Source organism: Camelus ferus, chromosome X (genome assembly GCF_009834535.1).
Source record: "Camelus ferus isolate YT-003-E chromosome X, BCGSAC_Cfer_1.0, whole genome shotgun sequence".
Classification (NCBI taxonomy): Eukaryota; Metazoa; Chordata; class Mammalia; order Artiodactyla; family Camelidae; genus Camelus; species Camelus ferus.
Genome location: NC_045732.1, coordinates 7,071,159 through 7,097,604, shown reverse-complemented (window position 1 = coordinate 7,097,604; position 26,446 = coordinate 7,071,159). Strand labels below are relative to the sequence as shown.

Sequence of the window (26,446 nt, the reverse complement as noted above, 5' to 3'; positions counted from 1 at the left end):
TGTTCCCCCTTATCAACTTATTAAATGTACCCCATAGGTTTTTATATGTAGTGTTTTCATTATCATGGTATTTTTCCAGAATTTTTGTAATTTTAGTTTGCATTTCTTTCTTTACTCAACATTTATTTAATAGAAAATTAAAATATTCCAGGTAGAATAGACTTTAAAATTATTTCCAATTTTATTGCATTGTGATTAGAGAATGTGTACAGTATTTCAACTTTATGGAACTTATTGATGCTATATTTGTGACCTATTATGAAATCAGATTTTGTGTTTTATGTGTACTTGAGAAGAAGGGTAGTCTCCATTATCAGGGTATATAATTTGATATATATCTGTAAGAATGACATTGCTGATTATATTATTTAGCTTCTATATTCTTACTTGTTTGTTGGCTTGATCTGTCCTGTAATGGAAATGGTATGTTAAAGTCCCTTATTGTTAGTGTTTCTGTTGACATCTCCTTGTATCCCCTATATTTTTGCTTTATAAAGTTGGTTGCTGTGTTATTTGATGCACAGATATTTGTAACTATTCTTTTTTTTTTTTTTTTTTTTTTTTTTTACTTTGAGTCTGTCTTTTAGCATTAAAAAATATCCCTTGTCTCCTTTAATGATTTTTGGCTTGAAGTCTACTTTGTCTGATACTGATTCCATTTGTCTGGTAGATCTTTATCCTTCCTAAAATGTTCTGTTTTACTTCAGTTCCTTTTGTCCACACAATCTTCAAAGGTGTTTTCTCTTATTTTATTGTTTCATCTTTCCTAGAAGCAATACCTTTCAAAGACTCCTTTTTTAAAATTGAAGTATAGTCAGTTATAATTTGTCAGTTTCTGGTGTACAGCATAATGTTTCAATCATACATATACATACATATAATTCTTTTCACATTCTTTTTCATTATAGGTTACTACAATATATTGAATATAGTTCCCTGTGATATACAGAAAAAATTTGGTTTTTTAAAAAAATCCATTTTATATATAGTAGTTAGTATTTACACATCTCAGACTCCCAATTTGTCACTTCTCACATCCTTTCCCCCTGTAACCGTAAGTTTACTATGCAAAGACTGCCTTTTTTTCCTTTTTAAAATTTTTATTTTTTTATTGAAGTTTAGTTGATTTGCAATGTTAGTTTCAGGTGTACAGCAAAGCAATTGTTATACATATACATATATATATATATATATATATATATATATATATATATATATTTCTTTTCTTTTCTTTTCAGATTCTTTTCCATTATATGTTATTACAAGAAATTGAATATAGTTCACTGTGCTATATAGTAGATCCTTGTGGTTTATTTTAAATATAATAATGTGTTTTTTTAATTCCCAAACTCCTAATTTATCCCTCCCCTGTTCTTTCCCCTTTGGTAACCATAGTTTGTTTTCTGTGTCCATGCGTCTGTTTTTGGTTTGTAAATAGAATTTGTATCATTTTTTTTTTAGATTCCACACATAAGCGATATCACATGATATTTCTCTTTCCCTGTCTGATTTACTTCACTTAATATGATAATCTCTAGGTCCATCCATGTTGCTGCAAATGGCATTATTTTATTCTTTACATGGCTGAGTAATATTCCATTGTGTGTGTGTGTGTGTGTGTGTGTGTGTGTGTGTATCACATCTTCTTTATCCAGTCATCTGAAAGACTGCCTTTTGAAGACTGCTTAGAACACATTTCCCTAAGTGCTTTGATCTACTCTGACTGTTTTTCAGTATTTTTATAGTTTATGTAGACTTTGTCTTTCTGGCACTGGTTTTAGATTAATCTTAGGCCTCTAGTCCCCTTCTTTTCTCATGAATGAATTTTTCCCAGCATTGACCTTGCTCCCTATGAAGGTTTGTGGAGGAGAACTATGAGTGATACTTCATTGGGATTTAGAATTTGGGTGTTCTCTGTGTTTTTGTTATGTGGAGACCATTGCTTTGTGTACTTTTATGTGTTTCTGGTTGTTTATGTTGTTTTACAGAGGATATGTAGGGAGATTTAGATTTAGATTTATGTGGCCCCCATTACCTTGAGATAAGCATTTCCCATATGATTAAAAATTCTTCACAATATTTTAATGGCTAAATAATATTATGATACATAAAAGGACCAGCCAATAATCTGATAATTTCCTTCTTGTTGAACATTTATTTCCTTTTTGAGATGACATAATTTGTGGGTGAGTTAATTCTAATGTATGCTTTAAGTAGATTTGCCAAAGTAGAATTACTGACTCAAGGTTATAAATATTATTAATCATCTGGAGATAATTTGAATCCAAGAAGAACCAAAAGGTCATAGATGGTTTTGTTTTAATCTATTAACTAAGGTAGCTTCCACCCGTTTTTAGGTAGCACCCCTCTCTCCTACATATATAGCAGGAAACAGGTCTGAAATAGCTGAGAGACACCAGTGTGGCTATTTCTGATGTTTACAACCAGCATCTCTCTTATTGATGGAAGAACATGCCATTATTAGTTATTAAATATTCAAAGATCTCCCATAACCATAATTTATAACATTTGTTACTCTATGGATGGATTGTCTTTTATCACTGTACTTGAGATACACGTCTTATATATAGCAACAACAAAAGAACAAGTGACTTTTCTTTTAGCTGTCCTTTAGTCTGCCATCCCTAGGTTTTATAACTGAAGAAGGGTGATAAGCAAGAGTCTAAATTACAGCTGTCAAGACTATATCTTGGTGAAAATGATCAGTCTTCACAATAGTCATTACTGACTGCATGATTTGCGTCATAGCCTACTAGTCTCATTTTGCCTTCACTTTCTGTTAATCACTTCTCTTTCTTGCTCACGCTCAGTTTTATCAGCTACAAGTAATAAAAACTTATCTTACCATTAATGCAACCAGAATTTTCACAGTAATATATTACTAATCTCTTTTCTTAATTAATTTGTGTCTCTTTTCTTAATTAATACTCTAACATGACTCAAGTGTTTTAGAAGAGCTACTGTAATCTTCTTGCTATTGTAAGGGTAAATTTTTGGTGGTGGGTTTTTTTGTTTGTTTGTTTGTCTGTCTGTTTTTTGGTTTGGGTTTTTTTTTTTTTTTTAACCTCTTAATGTAAGGGGGAAAAAAAGCATTGTGCCCTCATTTGGAGTAGTGGTTAGAACTTTGACCAAGATATTTCTGTGATTATTTTTACTCCCAATCTTATTATCTATCACATTACATGACAGGCAAACAGTCTTACCCTAGAATTACATTTGAGAAGTTGTTATTAGAAAACACAACAAAACCTTTAGGCCTAATCTGCGACCCAATGAAACAATCTCTTTTCTTGAGATTCAGGAATATGCATTTCACAAAGCTTCCCAAATAACTCTGATGCAGTTTGTCACCTAACTGTAGGTTCATTTTGGGAATGTACAGGTGTAGTGCACGTTCTACATCAAAGCATGACCCCAGTATAGCTCTCAAGTGGTCATCTCTGTCAGTTTCTAGAACTTGTCAACCTTGTAATATATTCATGGAATGCTCCAAGGCACATACAAAGCTTCTGTTTCTAGTATGCTCAGAATGTCATTCCCTATCCAAGAAGCCTATAAAAATGTACTTAGTTTTCCGTGAATTGTTTAATGATTATTTATTTATTTTTTTACATTTTAACTTTTCTGTTAATTTCAATTTGAATATATTGCTTGGTTGTGAAATGGAGTTCTAACAACTTTTTTCCAAATTGTTAATTTTCTATGCTCTATTTATTGAATACTTTTTTTCATTGATTTATAATGCTGCTTTTATTATAATTAAGTTTTTATATTTACATGATGGTCTTTTCATGAGCTTTTCATTTCTTCCACTGTTCTATTCTTGTGCTAGTATGACCTTGTTACTGATATAGCATCATTAGTCATTCTTCTATCAAGTAGCACAAATTCTCCCCAATTATTCTGCTTTTAAAAAATTGTTTCAGCCATTTTTGCTAATTCATTGCCCCATGTAAAATTTTATCATGTTCCAGAAAACATAAGCTTGTTGATATTTTTATTTGAACATTATAAAATCTACAACTTAATTGGAATCACTTTGATTACTTTTCAATATTTAGTTCTCCTGTCCAGAATCACAGTATTTATTTTCATTTATGCCCATTTTATTTTGTTTTATATTTTTCTCTAGATAAGTCATAAACATTTATGTATATTTATTCCTAGGTTTGATTATATAAATAACATACACACACATACACACACAGAGTGTCTTTTTTTTTTTTTTTCTGATTGAGCTGATTATTGCTAGTATATAGGATGCTTCTGATTTTTGTTTTTATTTTCTGGCCAGGGATTTTAGCAAGCTCTCCCATGAATTTTAACAATTTTCTCAATTGTTTATCTTGCATTTTTCAGGTAGACAGTTGTTTAATAGATAAATAATGATTATTCTATCTCCTTTACAACAGCTTTAAGTTTTCTTTTTCTTGTTTAAGTACATTAAGTATGCTAGCTGTTCACCAACTTTGTCATTCATTAAAATCACCTGGAGAGCTTAAAAAACAACTGAGACTCAGCTCCAGAGATTCTGATTTAATTCACATAGAGTGGTGCCTTAGGCATTGTCATTTTAAAAGCTTCTCAGAGATTTATGGAAGCTAGATTTAAGAATTAATGTTCTTAACGTTCTGATCCAATGATAAGTAATAGTGATTAAAGCAGGTTTCCTATCTGGCTTCTAATCTTAAGCTTCTAGTGTTTCACCATTTAACTGTGATATCAACTGACCATTTGAGACAGTTTCAGTGGTGTGCTGGAGGTGCTCATAGTGGCTCATGAGGCCTGGTTGTTGTGTACATCTTTTCCCAACTTCAAGTTCATTTACATCATGTGATATCTTGGAACTGGCCCCATACCTTGGAAATTGGCAAATATTACAAATCAAGGCTCCTCTTCTCCCCCAGCCAACCTGGTCATTAATCATTTATCCTCACACCATTGTAAATCTTTATTAGATTAAGTACATATCCTATTCCTCAGATAAGAATAATTTTTATTTTCATAACTATTTGAGAATGTTTTCATTGAATCCACCTTTAATTATTTAGACAACTTATCAGCAAAGTTTTAAAACTTTCTATTTCTTACAGAAAACTTTTCTTTTTGTTTGTATTTTGGAGTTTGTTTTTGTTTTTCCAGAGAGATGCCTGTATTCTGATTCTTCAGGGTATTTCCCTTCTTTTGACCTATAATAGACTTTTCCTAGACCTAATAATTTTTCAGATTGTTATTTCTATTGCATTATAGACAAATAATGCAGGAGTCAAATTTGGGCTTGTAAGATATTAATGTGAATTCTTGCCCAAAACTTTGAGGTCTAAATGAGTAGAAAAAGGAAAAATTACTCCAACAACCATTTTTTTTGATAATCCACAGTTTCAGAGGTTAATGTGTTTGGGTGGAAAAGCCAAATTCCATCACCAACCTAGGGGAATATATGGATTTCATGTTTATCCAATAATCCTCTACAAATACTATTTTGTCATAAAGATGTGTATAAGAATTAGGCAATATAAGCTGGAATTGGCATTCTCAGATAAATAACTGGAATGCAGAAATCACAATCATGTCAGTTACATGCAGACCTGTATGCTTTACACACAGTTGAGCTGAAATTGAGGTGGATAGCTTCTTATGAAAATTAAGAAGCCTAAATATGGCATACGGCTAAATTGATGGCCCCTCTACCTTTACTGAAAATGGACAGGCCTCGGGCAGGGCCAAGATTTTACATAAATAAGGTTGCAATATGCTTCACAGTATACAATTTACTAATTTATATAGGAGGATATCATTCTCATTCAAGCAATTAAAATGTTGATTCTGTAGCCAGGTATCTTTTACCTTTTCATAGTGCACAAGGATGGAGCCTGCCTGCTATAGGCCAGACACTTCTCTAAGAGAAAAGGGTTATATCAAGTGATGCACAGGCTGGAAGTGGCTGCCCCTCTGGAAGGCACAGACACTAAACCTTGTGGGCATCATTGCAGTGCGTTCTCTGCCAGCATTCAGAATGCAAGATCTATAGAGGTGTGGCCATTTCTACATAGATTTTGATGAATGGAGGCAAAGGGCCATTGTGAGGGTACAGACACCACAGAACCTCCACTGGGGCAATGCCCAGTGGAGCTGTAGGGACAGAGCTGCCTCTATTACCCTAGACTAGTAGAACCACATGTATGCAGTTCAAGCCTGGGAGAGCCACATAGTCTGAACTCTAACCCAGGAGAGCTGCAGAATGGACTGTGCCAACAAAGCCATTGGAGCAGGTCCCTCCATAACCTTGGGACAGGACCACCACTCCAGTGTGACCAGAAGTTATGATTCCCACCCAAATTGGCCTTAAGATTTTAGATTTGCTCAGGACCTGTTACCCCTTTCTAATTTCCCATTTCTTTCTTTTGGAATGGGAGTGTTTGTTCTATATCTGTCCTAAATTTGTATTTTGGAAGCACTTAACTTGTTAAATTTCACAGGTTGCCAGCTACAGAACAATTTGCCTCAGGATGAATTATCTTACTCATATTTGATTTAGATGATATTCAGATGAGACACTGGACTTATTCATTTTTACAATAATAAACTTTAACCCATTACATTAAGAATGTTATCAATTTAACATATAATATAATAAATTACTAATGATATATTTTACACTCTTTTCATACTTATTTTTCAAAATATGGTGTCTATTTTACACTTACAGAATATCTCAATTCCAACTAACCACTATTTTTCCTTCAATTTTTATTAAGATATAATTGACATATAGCACTGTATAACTTTAAGGTGTACAGAATAATGATTAGACTTACATACATCATGAAATGGTTACCACAATAAGTTTAGTGAACACCTATAATTACATACAAATACAACATTAAAGAAATAGAAAAATAATTTTTTCCTTGTGATGAGAACTCTTAGGGCTTACTCCCTTAACTTTCATATATAATGTACAGCAATGTTAATTATATTTGTCATGCTGTAAATTAAATATCTGGTACTTATTGATCTTATAATTGGACATTTGTAGCTTTTGACTGCCTTAATCCAATCCCTCCCACCATACCTCATCCCTGGTAACCACAAAGCAGATCTCTTTTTCTATGAGTTTGCTTTTGAAGTGTAATTGACCTACAACACTGTTAGTTCCTGTACACAAAATAGTGATTCAATATTTCTATACAATTCAAAATGATTACCATGATGAGAATGATTGTCATCTGTCACCATACAGAGACATTACATAATTATTTACTATATTTCCCACACTGTAAATTTCATAACTATAACACATTTATTTTGTAACTGGAAGTTTGTACCTCTTAATCTCCCTCACTTATGTCTCTCCTTCCTCCAACTACTACCCCACTGGCAACCACCTCTTTGTTCTCTGTATCTGTGACTCTGTTTGGTTATACTTGTCCATTTGTTTTGGTTTTGTTAGATTCCACATATAAGTGAAATCATATTTGTCTTTCTCTGTCTGACTTATTTCACTTAGCATAATACCTCTAGGTCCATCCATGTTGTGACAAATAGGAAGATTTCACCTTTTCTATGGCTGAGTATTATTCTGTTGTGTATATATACCATGTATTCTTTATCCATTCATCATTTAAAGGAAATGTAGGTTGAACCTCCATACCTTGGCTATTGTAAATAATGTGGCAGTGAACATAGGAGTACATATATCTTTTCAAAGTAGCATTTCCCTTTTCTTCAGGTAATACCCAGAAGTGGGATAGTTGGATCGTATGGTCAAACTTAATTTTAATTTATAATTTTTGAGGAATCTCCATACTGGTTTCTAGTGGCTGCACCAGTGCACATTCTTACCAACAGTGAATGAGGGTTCTTTTTCCCGCATCCTCACAACACTTGTTAATTCTTGTCTTTTTGATAATAGCCATTCTGACAGATGTGAGGTGTTAGCTCACTGTAGTTTTGATTTGCATTTCCCTGATGATTAATGATATTGAGCATCTTTTTGCCTGTGGCTATCTGTATGAATTCTTTTGGAAAAATTTCTATCCGTGTCCTTGTCATTTTTTAAATTGTGTTGTTAGTTTTTTTATGTCAAATTGTATGAGTTTTTTGTATATTTTGGATATTAATCTCTTGTTGGATATATCATTTGCAAATATCTCCTCACATTCAGTAGGTGACTTTTCATTTCGTTGACAGTTTCCTTTGCTATGCAGAAGCTTTGTAGGTTGATATAGTCCCATTTGTTTATTTTTGTTTTTATTTTCCTGCCTGAGGAGACATATCCCCACCACCACCACCTAATATTACTGAGACTGATGTCAAAGAGCTTAATCCCCGTTTTCTAGTAGAAGTTTTATGGTTTCAAGTCTCATACTTCAGCCTTCAATTCATTTTGAGTTTATTTTGGTATGTGGTGTGAGAAAGTATTCCAGTTTGATTCTTTTGCATGTAGCTGTCAAGTTTTCCCAAACGATTTATTGAAAAGACTGTCTTTTCCCCATTGTATATTCTTTCCTCCTTTGTCATAGATTAACTGACCATATAAGTGTGGGTTCATTTCTGGGCTTTCTGTTCTGTTTCATTGATCTATGTGTCTTGTTTTTATGGCAGTACCATACTGTTTGGATTACTGTAGCTTTGTGGTATAATTTGAAATCAGGGAGTGGGATACCTCCACTTCTGTACTTCTTAAGATTGTTTAGGCTATTTGGGGTCTTTTGGGTTTCCTACAAATTTTTGAATTATTTGTTCTAGTTTTGTGCAAAATGCTATTTGTATTTTGATAAGGATTGCATTGAATATTACTTATTTTACTGTTACTGCTTTCGAGTTTAATTTCATATTGGTGTATTATTCTTTTGAATTTATTAAGGTATGTTTTATGGCCCAGAAGGTGGTCTATCTTGGTGAATGTTACAGATGAACTTTAGAAGAATGTGTATCCTACTTTTGTTGGATGAAGTAATTTATAAATTTCAATTAAATCCAGTTGATTAATGATGTTCTTCAGTTCAATTACTTACTGATTTTCTGCTTGTTGAACCTGTCAGTTATTGATAAAAGGAGAAGTGTTGAAGTCTCCAGAAATAAATGTGGATTCACCTCCTTATAATCCTATCAGTTTTGCCTCACATGTTTCTTGTTTTATAATACACTCTGAGAGTCTCTGCCTTTTCATTGGTGTGTTTATACCATTGACATTTAAAGGGATTATTGATACATTTAGGTTAATACCTACCGTATTTTTTCCTGTTTTATAGTCATTGTCCTTGTTCTTCTTTTCATTTTCCACTCTTTTTCTGACTTCTCTGAGTCTAATTGAGTATTTTTCTGTGATTCCATTTTTTTCTCTTCTGTTGGCATATCAATTATACTTTTATTTTTAGAAAAGCTCTTTTTTAGTGGTTGCCCTTGCATGTGCATTCTACATTTACAATTTATCCAAGTCTTCTTTCATATAATGCTATTTTTATACACTGGTAGTGCCAGTACTTTATAACAGAGTACTTCTAATTCCTCTCTCTAATCTCATATAATATTCTTGTGATTCATTTGACTATCCATAAGCTATAATCACTGAATACATTGTCACTATTATTTTGAATGTTTACTTCTTAGACCAATTAAGAATAAGAGAAATAAAATGTTTTGTTTACCATCATTTATTCCTTCTCTAATACTCTTCCTTTCTTTATGTAAATCTGAATTATTGACCCATAGGTTTCTCTATGGAGAAGTTCTTTTAACATCTCTTGCAAGGCAGTTCTTCTGGTAACAAATTTTCTCTATGTTTGTTTATCTGATAACGTATTTATTTCTGAATCACCTTTGAAAGATATTTTCTTTCTTTACAGCTTATCTTCTTTCCTTTTAACATTTTAAATATTTCATTCCACTCTCTTCTTGTTTACATGGTTTCTTGAGAAAAGTAAGAATAATTCTTATCCTGCTCTTCTTGTGGTAAGGTGTTTTTTCTTCTGGCTTCTATCAAGATTTTTTCTTTCTCTTTGATTTTGTTTAGTTAGACCATGATATGCCTAGGTGTAGATTTTTTTCTTTTTTGGTATGTATTCTGATTGGTGTTTTCTGAGCTTCCTGGATCTATGTTTTGGTGTTTATTATTAGTTTTGAGAAACTCTCAGTAATTATTGCTTAAGATATTTCTGCTGTTCCTTTTTCTTATCCTTCTGGTCCTTCTATTACATGTATGTTAGAACTTATGTTATTGTCCCACAGTTCGCTGTTATTCTATAATTTTCATTCTTTTTTTAACATTTTTATTGATTTATAATCATTTTACAATATTGTGTCAAATTCCAGTGTAGAGCACAATTTTTCAGTTATACATGAACATATATATATATTCTTTGTCACATTTTGCCTTTTAGTTTTGGAAGTTTCTACTGACATTTCCCGAGAGATTTCTTAAATATTGTCTGAGAAGAATCGTTCTTTTAGAACTATTCCCTTGTTATTATCCAGGAGGCCTACTGATGTGGTGGTAAAGCGTGAGAGGAGGGGTAGCATTCTACAATTCTATAATTATGTCCCAGTCTTTTAGTGAAGCTATGCTTCTGACCTATGATTTCACAAGTACTGCTCAGTTGTGTTTCAGGTTTTCCCCTTAGAAGAGACAAGAAAGCATGCCAGGTCCAGAGTTAAGAATTTCCCCTTTCCTAGGTCAGCTAAGCTCTGGTAAAACCTCAGTACATTAGGGTGTGGCAAAATAGTTTCTCTTGAGGGTAGGCCTTGTTAAGAAGAATGAAATGCTCTGTGCATATTTTTTAAATGGCTGATTTTCTTATCCCACTCTTAAGAATTGTAGTAATGTGAGGGAATTTTTATCAGATCTTCACCATGAGAACCTAATAGGGCTCCTGAGCATAAAGCTCACAAAAGCAAAGGGGATTCCCTAAGACTGGGCCCCCTTACAATTTTTAACTCTCAAACTTGTTCACACTGAGCTTCTAACAATTTGTCAATCATAAGTTGGGTTTTTCAAGCCCTGACTGGTTCCCAAGGAGTTTTCTACTCTTGGGCTTCTGCTCTCTAAGTTTCAGTTCTCTGTATCCCTGTTTGTATCCTCAGTTTTGGGGACAGTAGTTGGCCCTATGTCCTCAGTTCTCTGATGGAACTAAGAGGACTGGATTTTTAGTTTGTTCAATTTTTTTTCTTATTGTGTGAGTGAAAGAGATGACTTCTAAGCTCCTTACATGACTAATTGGAATGCAAGGGAACTTCTGAGACCTCAAAGACATATTTATTGTAATGTTTTCATCTTTTGAAAACTGGTTAGACTATCTTTTAATTAATGTACGTTATTTTTTCTTTTAAAGGCATACAAAGTAAGATCTTGTGGAACATTAACTTTTTTCTTATTTTTCTTCTCTCAAATAGATCCTAAATGCCCAGGAGATGTTGATTTTCATAATAGTGACTGGGACATTAAGACAATCACAAGCTCCTTAAAATTCTACCTCAGGTATGCCTGATATGATTTGGGACATTGCTTTTCAGAGTTGATGGAATTTGTCTGGATGGAGAATGGAGTTGACATGGTCCCAGTTTTGTGAGGTTAGATAGGATTATTAGTAAAAAAAAAAGAATGAAAAGAATTTCTGTCAAAGAACAATGTGCATTAGGAGACTTTTTTTAATCTGTGAATTTAAGCAAGGGAAACATCAAAATAATAGAATTATTATTGAAATATAGCTTTTTATAAAAGGAAAATGGCTTTTAAAAAAGATTATTTAAGAATCATGTCCTTAAAATAACTGAAGTTTTGCAATTGTGAACAGATAGAGTGATGTCTCAATAGGCTGACTAGAAAAATCAGGAGTTGTGACAATTCAAGGTTGTTAACATGTTTTGGTGGATAATAACCATTTTGAAACATTAGATTGGTTTGCAAAAACATAATCTGTGTGTTTGTGTCTTTTGTTGTAGCTCATACCTTAATCAATATAATGGAAATAAAAACCAAAAACTACAACCATAAAGATGTTAAAACTGAGTGAACTGGCAGCAGTAGGAAGAAAACTAACTTACCAGCAAAATTTGGGGATGCACAATGATGATGAATGTATCATTCAGTTTATTGGCATAAATTCTTATCATGTAAAAATATTTGTGACATATATACTTTGTAGACTCATTCATTGCTTACTATTTTTTATGTCCCATAGTAAGCAACCATACTTTATGTGCTGAAATGTCTTCAATTATTTTACTCTTTAGATGTTAAGATAGATACTTAAGCTCTGGGAAATATCATTAATCTAAAATAGATTTGGTCCCAGATATTGCTGTTAGATGACCTTCTGATATAGCATCATCTTAGAACTTTATGTAAACATGAATGCTCTTTCCAGGAGTATTTCTCTTGCATCTGCCAAAGAAGAATGGTACTGTTGTTGGAGGGTTTATTCTGTGCTAGGCAGTATTCTAGTTGCTCACATTGACATTGTCATTGTTTTTTCTCACAATAGCCCTGTAAGGTAGTAACACCTTTCTTGGTTTACTGATGAAGAAATTGAAGCATTCCCCCTCTTCCATTAAGTAATATTCCTAGTCACAGTTCATATTATTGAAACCTAAATATCTCTGACTTGCAAGGCCACTGGTATTAGAGCATCTTATCCCCCTATATCCCACCTCCCAGGGTCTGTGGCCTTCTTGGAATTGCTTAGGTAATTTAGTAAAGACAGAACAATCTGCTATGCATACTTCCAGGAGACTCATGATGATGAGAATAATGCAAGTAAATGACTCTGTCTCTAGCCTCCTTAAAAGGAGTCAGTTTTTTTCTCCAGAGATTTATATAGGTTAAGTCCCTCCTACATTATATCTTTCCTGGCTCATCTTATAATGAACAGCATGACTCTTTCAAAAGATGGGAAGATTGAGCCTGAAAGTTTAAGACGCCAGCAACCCCAATAAGAGATATTTGTTCTTGGATTCTTATCCAGGAACCTTTAATATGCACTAGCCAGTCAACACCCTTTAGATTTCTCAAATATGTCAGTAATTTTAGAGTGAACCTGCTCCACCTATGTTCTATGTACCTAACTTACCTTCTATATCCAACATTTCCAGAAAACTACTCTAAAAACCATCCCTTCTCTCTTATATGTCTTTAGACTGTCATTCAACTGGGTCTTTCCTCTCAGCATGCAAATATACTCCAGGAATGCACATCTCTTTGACCTTGAGTCTTGTTTTATTCATTCATTCCACCATTCACCAAATCATTCTGTAAACATTTCCTGGAGCCTACTTTATGCCTAGCATGGTATCAGGCCCGAGGTTGTGAGTAGATATGGCCTCTGACCTTAAAAAGGTTATACTCCAGTGATGAGGACACTCAAAAGATAAATAATTATACAAATATGATGCATAATAATAATTATAAGTGCTCTGAAAGAAAAGTACAATGGGGCTATGGAGTCACATAACAGGAATTTTTTAGTTTGAACTGAGATTTGAGTCGTAACCTGGAGTCAGTTGTGGGAGAGGTAGTTCCAGACAGAAAGAACTTCATATGCAAAGACCTTGAAGCAAGAGGAAGACCCTTTCAAGAAACTACATGTACTAGTATACGTGGAGTATTGAATGTAGAGAGGGAGGGAGAGATATGCAGGGGCCAGATCATGCAGGCCTTTTAGGACATTTTAAGATTTGGGGTTTGGATTTATATTAAAAAGAATGGGAATATATTGAAAGATTTTGAAGCAAGAGGTTATATGATAAGGCTTGCATTTTGAAAACGTTGATGCTTCTATGTGGACTAGGGAGTAGCAGTGAGAATAGAAATAAGCATATTCAAGAAATTTAGGGAGTAAACTTGGGTATGAGAATGGGGGAGAGGAAGATAAAAGAATAACTTTCATATTTCTAGCCTATACAACCAAACGATGGTCATACACTTACTGATTTGAGAAACATAAGACAATGACTAGATTTGAGGAATATGACAAGTTAGGTTTTTGATACGTCAAATTTGGGTGTCTTTGAAGAAATGAGGGCAGGAATTTTAAGTAGGCAATTAGATATATAGAAACTAATATAGTAATGAAACTCAGAGAATTCTGAGCTTGAGTTAAAAAAATTGAGATCATTAACATTGTGATATTTAAGAGCTTAGACGTGATTGCCTAGTGGAAGAGATGTTTCACCCTTTCCCAAATAAGCTTCAGTATATGAAGTGATATACACTCCCTGTCTCTACTTCTTAACCTCCCAGTTTAACCCACTGCAATCTAACTCCCATCCATACTGCTCCACTGAAGCTGCTCTTGCCAAGGTCACTGGTGACTCCCTCAATGCTGAACAGAATGGACAATTACCAGCCTTTACCTTGCTTGACCTCTTTGTAACATCTGAAACTGTTAACAAGCCCTCCTTGAAACTTTTTCTTCGTTTAGATTCTGCTATATCACTTGCTTTTGGGTTTTCTCTCACCTTTTTGACCATTTTTAGAAGCCCCTTTTATGGCCTTTCTACTTGATATTTCCTAGGGCTTTCATGTACATATATTTACTACACTGGAGGTACTGAAAACTCAAATATTCACATGAGCCAGGGAGTGAAAATGAGTGAAGTAGACTACTTTCATATTAAACACGTTGCATATCAGACCTCTACTTGCATAGCAATTCCCTTGTTTATATAGAAACAGCACTGTTCTTTACTTGCATAAATAACCATATGGGCCCAATGTAACTAGATCTTTCAGTTTTCAATAGAGGTAGACAATGTGGATTTTTATGTGAAATATCTCAATTTTTCATAGTCTGATGACTGATTCAATTCCATTTCTGTTTTACACACTATTCTGGACAAGGAAGAAATGTTGGAAGGCCTAAGTAGCTGTTGACTGCCAGTTTGCCATCTCCCCTTGAGCAGTGGCATCTGTTCTCATGGTTTTAATCACCCTCCTAGGTTCATGATTTCCACATCTACCTCTCAGATCTAAAAGGGGACTCCATCTGTTTTCCTAATAGACATCTGCCTTTGGCTATCCCAGAAACACCCCTGACATTGGATCTCCACTTCCCTCTGAATCAATTTCTACTCTATCCAGTCACCCAAACCGGATTTCTCTCTCCCTTATCAGCATACCCAATCATTAAAGGAGTTCTGCCTTTAATGTCCTTCAGATAACTGTCCTCACCTTTTCTTTCTACCCCTAATGGCACTATTTTTGTTTATGCCTTTATTATCTCTCACCTGGATTACTACAATAATAGCAGTGGCAAGCACTGTACCATAGTGGTTAAGAGCATGGGCTTGAGAGAAACTGCCTGCTTCTCCCACTTGCTAGCTGTATAGTCTTGGATGAAGTATTGAATTTTTCTGAACCTCAGTTTCGTTTACTATAAAATGGAGCTAATAACAATATCTACCTTACAGGGTTGTCATGAGAATTAAATGCATAAATGTATGTAAACCACTTAGAAGAGTAAGTAAACCAGTGAAGAGTTTGCTGTTATTATTATTATTGTTGTTGTTGTTGTTATTATTACTTCCTTCCTCTGAGCCATGCACCACTCACCTTTATTATCATACTTATTCCATTGCATTGTAAATTTTGTATATGGCACTCTCCTCAACTATGCTATTAGCTCCTTGGAGGTTTAGACTAAGTCTTGTTCATCTCTGGATCCCCCATACCTGGCACAATACCAGTCACAAGAAGGTACTCAGCCAATATTTTTTTTTACTAAATAAAGAATTCTATTTGAGCCTCAATTCCCTTTTCTTTAAATGGGGATTTGAATTACTTCTCCACCTCACAGGGTCTTTGGGAAGATCAAATAGGGGGACAGATGTAAAAGCACTTTGGAAACTAAGGAAGTATCAAACTAAAGACTTCAGAGTCACATTCATAGTGGGTCCACTTTGAAATTTTGAAGATCTGGTTTGTGCTTCTTTTCACTTTAGAGAATTAATCAGAGACCCTGTTTGAGGTCTCAGCCCATACTTTTATAGGTCTTCTGTTGACTTATTAGCAACTAGAATTCCTCTGACACAGTTTCAGGTGAAGAGAGAAATGTATGCAGTCACACATAATCTGTGGAATGCAGAAATGTCAACCTTGCTACCCACAGAACTGAGAATCTAAGGTCTCACTACTCTCTCCCCAAAGGAACTTACAGTCTTCATTAATTTCAGGAATCTTTCTGAACCTGTCATGACCTATAGACTTCACAAAGAGTTGGTCTCTGCTGCCAGTAAGTATATTACTTAGTTACTTGTGTTGCCCTGGCTTCTTAATAATGTTTACAGTGATAAGCCTAGAAAAAAGGTTGTGGGAAAGTAGTTGAGAGAGGAAAAAAAAAACAAAACAAAGACCTATACACAGACTTTGAGAGTATTCTTGCTTGCTATCTAACTCAAGTGTTATGTTATTTTTCATAAATCAATGTTATTTGAGTGAGTTTGAGAAAACTGACTAACTTGAGGGATATGACAGGTATGAGGACTTTATGATGGATTGTGTCTCTTAGGTCAGAACAGGAATGTTGGCTCATGTTACCAGGGGACAGGAAAATGGTTCCATTACAGTTACTGTTTCAGCTTTCTGCGGCACTTTGTCTTTCCAAATGCTTTTCAATTGTGTTGTGAATTATGACTCCTCATTTTTTAGTGCCAGCGTCATGCTGTCTAGATGTTAAGAGTGAGGGTGAGGGTGAAGGAGTACATAGGAAATAAGGCATATAGAATCATCCCTAAAAGTTAATAACTGAAGAAGCATTAAAAGTTTTGGCTGAGACCGCTATATGAGTATCCCTCCCTACCTTGACATAACCCTTCTCCTGCATTATGCCCTGGATGGGATGCAGGAAAAAGATTCAGGGGATTTGTCCTCATAATGAATCTTTGTTGAGACAAGAAACCTTTGATCTTCACTCTGAGCTCTCTGAGTGATTTTCACAGGAACCCAGAGGCAGCAGCCTCCCTCCTAGCACCACAAGGAAGGAGGGTGGGCAAGGGTTTCCAGCTGGAAGTTTACACGTCCAACTTTGGGAGCAACCTGCTGTACCCAGAATTCTGACTTGCTCTGAGATAGTCTTTTCTACTCATATTTCTTTTCTCTACTCTTCTCTTTTCTTTTTCTCTCCAGGCTTATTTCTTTGTTTTTATCTCTGATTTTGCCTCTCTCCCTGTCTCTGTCTCTGTCTCTGTCTCTCTCTCTCTCATCTTAGTTTCTTGCTCTCTCTTTGTCATTGTGTCACTATGTCTATATTTCTCTTTCTTTTCATCTCCCTAACTCTATGTGTCTCCAATTGTCTATCTCTGCATGTGCGTGTGGGTATGTGGATGTATGAGTTTGCTTGATCCAGTTTCTCAGGAGGCAAAACTCTCTCTCTGTTCTCTCTTAGAGTCTGACAACCTGGATTACCGGCTGGGAGCTATTCACTCCCTGGTATATAAGCTCCCAGAAAAGAACCGAGAGATGCTGGAACTTCTTATAAGACACTTGGTCAAGTAAGTAACTTTCTAGGTTTTCAGGAAGAGTTCCTCTTAGAGGACTGGCCCACAGTGTCACGCTGCAGAGAAACTTCTTGTCAGCTCATTAACTGACACCCAACTTCTTCAACCTTAGCAGTCTGAGTGCTCTGTGAAAAAGGTGATTTTGCCTTGACCCTTGTATATATCCTTCCAGAGTCATCATGCATCTTAGTGGAGGGGTTGTCTTTGTTGAAGGATAGCACAAGGTAGAGCGGGCAGAACACAGGCATTGCTGTCAGATAAACCTCATTTCAAATCTCAGATCTACCACTTATTTAACTGTATAATCTTAGGAAGACCTCTCTTAGCCTGTTTGGTCATCTGTAAAATGAGAATAGTGTTGCCTACCACACGGGACTATTGGTGGATTTGAATGGACACAGGTAAAGTGCATGCATGGCACATAGGAAGTTCTCAAGAAATGGGAGTTGTTAAGACTGTGCTTATTTTTCTTGCTTGGGTGAGGCAGACAGGAACAGATAGCAGCATTCCAGAGAGTAGGTCTGATGACAGGCTCTATGATGGGTGTAAGGGGCAGATGTGTCCCCCACTTTGGTGCTTATTGACCAATGGGTTCAATGTTGTAAATAAAGATGAATTTACTTGACTCATAAAAGGCCAGCTGCTGCCTTTGAGGAAAGAATGCAGCAGAAAGTAATCTGTCCAGGAGTGGGTTCTCATGTCAGTTCTGCTACTTTCTTTCCTAGTAACCATGGGCAGGGTACTCTGAAGGCCTCTCCTGGTATATTAAAAAGTAAATAAATAAGATAACAAACTTGGAAAATTTGTGATGCATTTTAAGTATTTATATTTAACAAAATAAAGCTATCAGCACACTCACAACAATGCAATGATGAAATATTTTGACTTCATTTGGAGAGTATCTCAAACACCTAACATTGAGGCCCTTAGTGAAGGTGAGACTCCGGGCTAAATGACCCTCTTGACCTCCTGCTGTAGTAAATCCTGATCACTCTGTAGCCCTGAACCTCAAGTTCCCCTGTGATATGATGATACCTCTCTAAGATCTGACCCAGTTCTGACATTCTAACTATTTTTGTTCTTTTTTTTAACTTCCTTAGCCAATGAGTATTATAGACACTATTGCAGGTAAATAGGCAAAATTAACAAGAGGATGGATTTTATATTTATTGCCAATGTTTGCAGTTGTGGCTAAGAGACATTTTCTTTCCAAACAATTGTGATAATTTCAGTAAAGTACAAAAAAATCAGCACATACGCCATTTGCATGTTAATTTGAAGTTGCTGAGGGAAAAAGGGACTTTGGGTTCAAGTTTCAGCTCTATCACTAATTTGCTTGTGACCTAAAAAATGTCCACCCTACTCTCTGGGCCTCAGTTTAGTCTATCTATAATATGAATAAAGACTGGACTAGCTAATCTGGAAGGGTTCTTCCAGCTCTGATGTTCTAGGAGTCTCAATATGTGACATAAGCCAAGGTCTCAGTTGAAGATTCTCCTGCTAGCAGGTAGTGAGATACACCTGCCTACATTCACCAAAGTCTGGCTATCTACTCTACTTGAAGAATCTTGGTCCTTAAAATCCCTAGACCAAAAGGAGCAATAGACATGAACACACAGGATGCAGAAATAGACAAATACCTTTACATATGTCAAAAAACTACACAAGTTCACTTATAATAATAAAAATGCTAATTAAACCTATAACTGAGGTGCCATTTGTTGTCAGACCCTAAGGCTTGACTGCATTCTCTGTTGATGAGACTTTAGGGCATAGGGACTCCAATACATTGCTGGAGGGGGGAATTTGGCAATATTTAACAAATCTGCATCTTCAGTTACCCTTTGACCCAGCAGTTCTACTTTTAGGCACTTACTTTGAAGACATATTTCCACAAATAAAAAACAACTTATGCACAAAATTTGTCATAGCAGCGTAATTTTTAGTAACAAAAGATTGGAAACAACACAAATGAATACACCTAATGCTCAGATCTTTTGTTTTTAAACAACATTCCCTTCAAAAAAGTGCCAAGGCATCTTAGGAAAATGGCTGATTCCAAGTCTGGGGCAAGAAAAATACAAGATGAGCATTGGGGAAAGTATACTGTTGTAAGCAAAAAAACTTACATACTAATTGGGTCATGTCACAAATATTCAAGAATCTGCTTGAAAATGCTGGCACTAATTACATCTGGGGGCACCCTAAACATCAAGAACAATTAATAGTGTATTTGACTATAGCACTTTGGATAAATAAAAATCCATGGGAGGTAGATTATGGAAAGCTCTTTATCACTGAAGAATACCAGAATAAATGAGAGGAATGATAGAATTAGAAAAACTACTAACTTGTACAAATCTACAGTAATCACAATAGTATGATATTAGCACAAAAATAGACATGTAGATCAATGGAACAGAATAGAGACCCCAGAAATAACTCATGCATCTGTGGTCAATTAATCTACACCAAAGGAGGCAAGAATACACAATGGAGAAAAAAAAGACAGTCTCTTCAATAAATAGTGGTGGGAAAACTGGACAGCTACATGTAAAACAATGAGATTAGAACATTTCCTCCCAACATATACAAAAATTAACACAAAATAGAACTGAAACCATAAAACTCCTAAAAGAAAACATAGGCAGAACACTCTTTGACATAAATCATGGCAATATTTTTTGGGTCTGTCTCCTAAGGCAAAGGAAACAAAAACAACAATACATAAATGGGCTCTAATCAAACTTAAAAGTTTTTGCACAGCAAAGAAAACCATTCACAAAACAAAGAGAAAACCTACTGAATGGAAGAAAGTATTTGCAAATAATATGTCCAATAAGGAGTTAATATCCAAAATATATAAACAACTCATACAACTCAATATCAAAACAACCCAGTTAAAAATGTATATTCAAACAATGTAATATTTCAGACACTTGAATAGACATTTTTCCAAAGAAGACAAACAGGTGGCCACCAGGCACATGAAAAGATGTTCAACATCACTAATCATCAGGAAAATGTGAATCAAAACCACAATGAGATATCACCTCACACCTGTCAGAATAGCTGTCATCAAAAAGACCACAGATAACAAATGTTGATGAGGATGCAGATGAAAAAGGAAACCTAGTACACTGTTGGCACAAATGTAAATTGGTTCAGCCACTATGGGAAATAGTAAGGAGGTTCCTCAAAAAACTAAAAATAGAGCCACCATATCACCCAGCAGATATCTGAAGAAAACAAAACACTAATTTGAAAACATACATGCACCCCAGTGTTTATAGCAGCATTATTTACAATAGCCAAGATATGGAAGCAACCTAAGTTTCCATCAACAGATGAATTGATAAAGCAGCTATGGTATGTATGTGTACACACACACATACACACATACACACACACAATGGAACATTACTCAGCCATAAAAGGAATGGAATTTTGCCATTTGAAACAACATGGATGCACTTGAAATAAGTCAGACACAGAGACCAAAAACTGTATGTTATCACTTATAGTGAAATCTAAACATTAAAACCAATGAATGAACATAACAAAATGGAAATAGACTCACAGATATAGAGAACAAATGAGTGGTTACCAGTGGGTAGGGGGAACATGGGAGGGTTAAGATAATGGTAGGGGACTAAGAGGTACAAAGTACTATGTATAGAATAAATAAACTATAAGGATACATTGTACAGCACAGAGAATATAGCCATTATTTTATAATAACTTTATAATGGAGTATAATATATAAGATGTTGAATCACTATTTTGTACACCTGAAACAATTATAATATTGTAAATCAACTACACTTTATTTTTAAAGACAATTTTATTGTGGTATAATTCCTGTACAATAAACTACACATATTTCAGATGCACAATTTGATGAATTTTTATAGCTATATACACCAATGAAACCACCACCACAATCAAGATAGCTAAGACTTCTATCACTCTCCAAGAGGTGCAAATTTCGAACTTCCAAAAGGAAGGGATAAATCAACTACCCTTAAAAAAATAATGAAAAACTACCATTTGCAACCTCAGTGCCCTGTTTCTGGCATGGATCAAAATGACTGGGTAAAAGATTTTTCAGGAACAAGATATTCATATAGTTTCATTGCATTCATTACCCACAGATTACTTACCAATTACCAATGGAAAACTGTATCTTTACAATAAAGTTATCTGGCAATCTCCACCTTAAGTAATTGATCACAGCTAGCATCACTAATAATGATACAAACTGACCTTATGTACTACCTGGTGTGATGCAGTAAGAAGTGTACAGCATAAACAAATATTTTTGCCAAGAATGTTTAACCCCAATCAAATTAAGCCTTTCAGTTTACAGGAAATACAGGGTACAGAAAAATGTAGAATGTTTGACATTCTAACAAGACAGCTGGCGTGGAGTTTTCAAAAGTCAATGTCCTGAGGAAGAAAGGTAGGAGTACTGTTCTATCTTAAGAGACTAAAGAAACGGAAACAAATGCAGTTCATGAACTTTGGATTTAGATTTGAAGCAACCAACTATAAAATATTTTTTCATGACAGCTGAGAAAATTTGAATATGGACTGGATATTGGATAGTATGGAATGATTGTAAATTTTCTTAGATGTGAAAATGTTATTGTGATTTTGTAGGACAGCATGCTGATTCTTTGGAGATGAATGCCAAGGTATATAGGGTTGAAAGCAACTTACTTTTAAGGATTAAGAAAAAATATAAAGAGAAAGAAAGCAAATGTAGGTAAATGTTAATTCTTAAATTTAGATATAAGATAGTATGAGTGTTCATAGTACATTCTTTCAAAATTGTATGTTTGAAATCTTTTATAACCAAAATTATAAGGAAAATACAAATTAAAAATAGGTTTAGTTCCAGCAGGGAAATTTACACAGAAGAAAATCTGTGTGGTTTCAAAATTTACATAATTTTCCTTCCTGCCAACCACTGATTTCATAATCTATATAACTTGTGCCTTTGTACTGTGTTCCCACTGCTAACTCATTTTCTTTCTTTTATTTTTCTCACTGCAGTATAGTCAGTTTCCAATGTTGTGTCAATTTCTGGTGTACTGCAATTCAGTCATATAGGAACATACATATATTCTTTTTTGTATGTTTCACCATAGGTTACTATAAGATATTGAATATAGTTCACTATGCTATACAGTTTAAGCTTGTTGTTTATCTATTTTATGCATATTAGTATCTGCAAATCTAGAAATCTCAATTTATCCCTTCCCACCCCCTTCCCCACTGGTAACCATAAGTCTGTTGTCTATGTCTGTGAGACTGTTTCTGTTTTATATATAAGTTCAATTGTCTTTTTTTTTTTTTACATTCCACATATAAGTGCTATGATATGATATTTTTCTTTCCCTTTCTGGTGTACTTCACTTAGAATGACATTATCCAGGGACATCCATGTTGCTGCAAATAGCATTATTTTATTACTTTTTATGGCTGAGTAGTATTCCATTGTATAAATATACTACAACTTCTTTATCCAGTCATCTGTTGATAAGTCATTCAGATTGTTTCCATGTCTCAGCTGTTGTGAATAGTGCTGCTGTGAACATTGGGGTGTATGTGTCTTTTAGAATTAATGTTCCTTCTGGTATATGCCCAAGAGTGGGATTGCTGGATCATATGGTAAGTCTATTTTTAGTTTTTTGAGGAATCTGCATACTGTTTTCCATAATGGCTGCACCAAACTACATTCCTACTAACAGTGTAGGAGAGTTCCCTTTTCTCCACAGCCTCTCTATCATTTATTGTTTGTGGATTTTTGAATGCTGGCCATTCTGACTGGTGTGAGGTGATACCTCATTGTGGTTTTGATTTGCATTTCTCTAATACTTAGTGATATTGAGCATTTTTTCATGTACCTATTGGCCATTCATATGTCTTCATTGGAGAACTCCTTGTTTAGGTTTTCTGCCCATTTTTGGATTGTTTTTTTTTTTTTCTTATTAAGTCGTGTGAGCTGTTCATATATTCTGGAAATGAAGCCCTTGTCAGTTTCATCTTTTGCAAATATTTTCTTCCATTCTGTAAGTCGTCTTTTTGTTTGCTTATGGTTTCCTTTGCTGTGCAAAAGCTTATTAGTTTAATTAGGCCCCATTTATTTATTTTTGCTTTTATTTCTATTGCTTAGGAGAACATTGCTGAAATTTATGTCAGATAATGTTTTACCTATGTTTACTTCTAAGAGGTTTATAGTGTCTTGTCTTATGTTTAAGTCTTTAAGCCATTTTAAGTTTACTTTTGTGTATGGTGTGAGGGAGTATTCTAATTTCATTGATTTACATGCAGCTTTCCCAACACCATTTGCTGAAGAGACTATCTTTACTCCATTGTATGTTCTTGCCTCCTTTGTCAAAGATTAAGTGACCAAAAGTTTGAGGCTTTATTTCTGGGCTCTCTATTTGTTCCATTGATTTTATGTCTGTTTTTGTACCAATACCATGTTGTTTCGATTACTGTAGCTCTGTAGTATTGTCTGAAATCTGGGTGGGTTAATCCTCCAACTTCATTCTTTTTCTTCAGTAATGCTTTGGCAATTCTGGCTCTTTTGTGGTTATATATAAATTTTAGGATGATATATCCTAATTCCATGAAAAATGTCCTGGGTGACTTGATAGGGATCTCATTAAATCTGTAGATTGCTTTGGATAGGGTGGCCATTTTAACAATATTAATTCTTCCAATCCATGAACATGGGATATCTTTCAATTTCTTTAAGTCATCTTTAATTTCCTTAGGAACGTTTTATAGTTCTCTGCATATAAGTCTTTCACTTCTTTGGTCAGATTTATTCCTAAGTTATTTTATTAATTTTTGGATGCAATTTTAAAAGGGATTGTTTAATTACTTTCCTTTTCTGATATTTAATTGTTAATGTAAAGAAATAACACTGATTGTGGTTAGATAAGATGCTTGGCATAATTTCTGTCCTCTTAAATTTGTTGAGGCTTCTTTTGTGTCCAATTATGTTGTCTATCCTAGAGAATGCTCCATAAGCACTTGAAAATAATGTATATCCTAGTTTTGGGGGATGTAATATCCTAAAAATATCAACCAAGTCCAACTGTTCTATAGTGTCATTTAGTATCTCCATTGCCTTAATGACATTCTGTCTGGAAGACCTGCCCAATGTTGTTAGTGGGGTTTTAAAGTCTCCTAATATTATTGCATTCTCATCAATTTCTCCCTTTATGTCTGTTAGTATTTATTTTATACATTTAAGTGCTCCTATATTGGGTGCATATGTGTTAATGAGTATAATATCTTCTTCTTGTATTGCTTCTTTGATCATTATATAGTTTCCTTCATCTTTCTCTATAGCCTTTGTTTTAAAGTTTATTTTGTCTGATATGAGTATTGCTACTCCTGCTTTCTTGTCATTTCCATTTGCATGAAATATCTTTTCTATCCTCTCACTTTCAATCTATGTGTGCCCTTCACTATAAAGTGGGTCTCTTGTAGTTAGCATATTGTAGGCTTTTGTTTTATTTTCCAATCTGCCATTCTATGCCTTTTGATAGGAGCATTTAGTCCCCCTACATTTATAGTAATTATTAATAGATGTGTGTTTACAGCCATTTTGAATTTTGTTTTCCAGTTGATTTGGTGTTTTTTATTTGTTCCTTTCTATTACTTTTTCTTTTTCTTTTTCTTTTTATGGTTTGATAATTTTCTTTTGTATTAGCTTGTTTTCTTTTTGGTTTTTGTGACTCTACTATATGCTTTTGGTTTGTGGTTACCCTGTTTTTCAATCATGGTAACCCCTTACTATATCTGTTTGCTTTCACCTGATAGTCATGTAGGGTTAAGCACATCCTAAAAAGAATGAAAGAAAAAAATAAGAAAAAAAAGAAAAACAAGAACAGAGAGAGAGAAAAATCTATATTTTCTTGCTCCTCTCTCCCAAATTTTATGATTTTGATATTCTTTATTTTTATTTTTTTTTTACATCTTCATATTTATTTTCTTGCAATTCACTGTAGTTATCACATTTCCAGTTATGGTTTTCTCATTTCTATAGTGTCCTGTTTCTTTTCTATTTAGAGTAGATCTTTCAATACTTCTTTTAGCATGGGTTTAGCATTGCTGAATTCTTGTAGTTTTTGCTTCTTTGTTCAATTCTTTATCTCTCCTTCTACTCTAAAGGATAGTCTTGCTGGATACAGTATCCTAGGTTGCAGCTTTCTCTCATTCAGGACTTTGAATGTATCTTACCATTCCCTTCTGGCCAGCAGTGTTTGTGTAGAGGAATGAGCTGAAAGCTTTATGGGAGTTCCCTTGTAACTAACTCTTTGTTTTTATCTTGCTGCTGTTAGAATCCTCTCTTTATCTTTAACTTTGGCCATCTTAATGATAATATATCTCGGTGTAGATATGTTTGGGTTATTGTTTGGGATCCTCTGTGCTTCCTGTACTTGGATATCTGTTTCCTTCTTTAGTTTTGGAAAGTTTTCAGTCATGATTCTTCAAATACCTTTTCAATCCCCATTTCTATTTCTTTTCCTTCTGGTACCCCTATTATATATAGGTTAGCATGTTTTATAATATCACATAGTTCCCTTATATTTTTTTCATTGGTTTTTACTTTCTTTTCTGTCTTCTTTTCTGATTTGGTGACCTTTTGTATCCTGTCTTCTAAGTCACTTATTTGTTCCTCTGCATTATGTAGTCTGCTTTTGACTGCCTTTAGCTTGGCTCTTATCACTGCAGTTTTCTGTTTTGAATTGACTCTTCTTTATAGTTTCAATTTCCTTTTTAAAGTATTCTCTGTCTCTATTGATAGTCTCTTTTAGTTCCTTCATTGAATTGATCATTCCCTTTTTGAAGTCAAGTAGACTATCGGTCTATTTCACTGATTGTTCTTTCAAGGGATTTCTCTTGT

General features: G+C 34.5%; 1 protein-coding gene across 1 annotated transcript in view; it reads left to right on the top strand.

The window, feature by feature from the left end:
* The window catches only part of OPHN1 (oligophrenin 1), a 441,200-nt gene that overhangs the window by 327,622 nt on the left and 87,132 nt on the right, over window positions 1-26,446 (top strand). Inside the window, exons 12-14 of the mRNA XM_032475625.1 lie at window positions 11,416-11,500; window positions 16,192-16,250; window positions 17,403-17,508. Of these exons, the coding sequence (XP_032331516.1) occupies window positions 11,416-11,500; window positions 16,192-16,250; window positions 17,403-17,508 (250 nt within the window). The remainder of the gene's footprint in view (window positions 1-11,415; window positions 11,501-16,191; window positions 16,251-17,402; window positions 17,509-26,446) is intronic.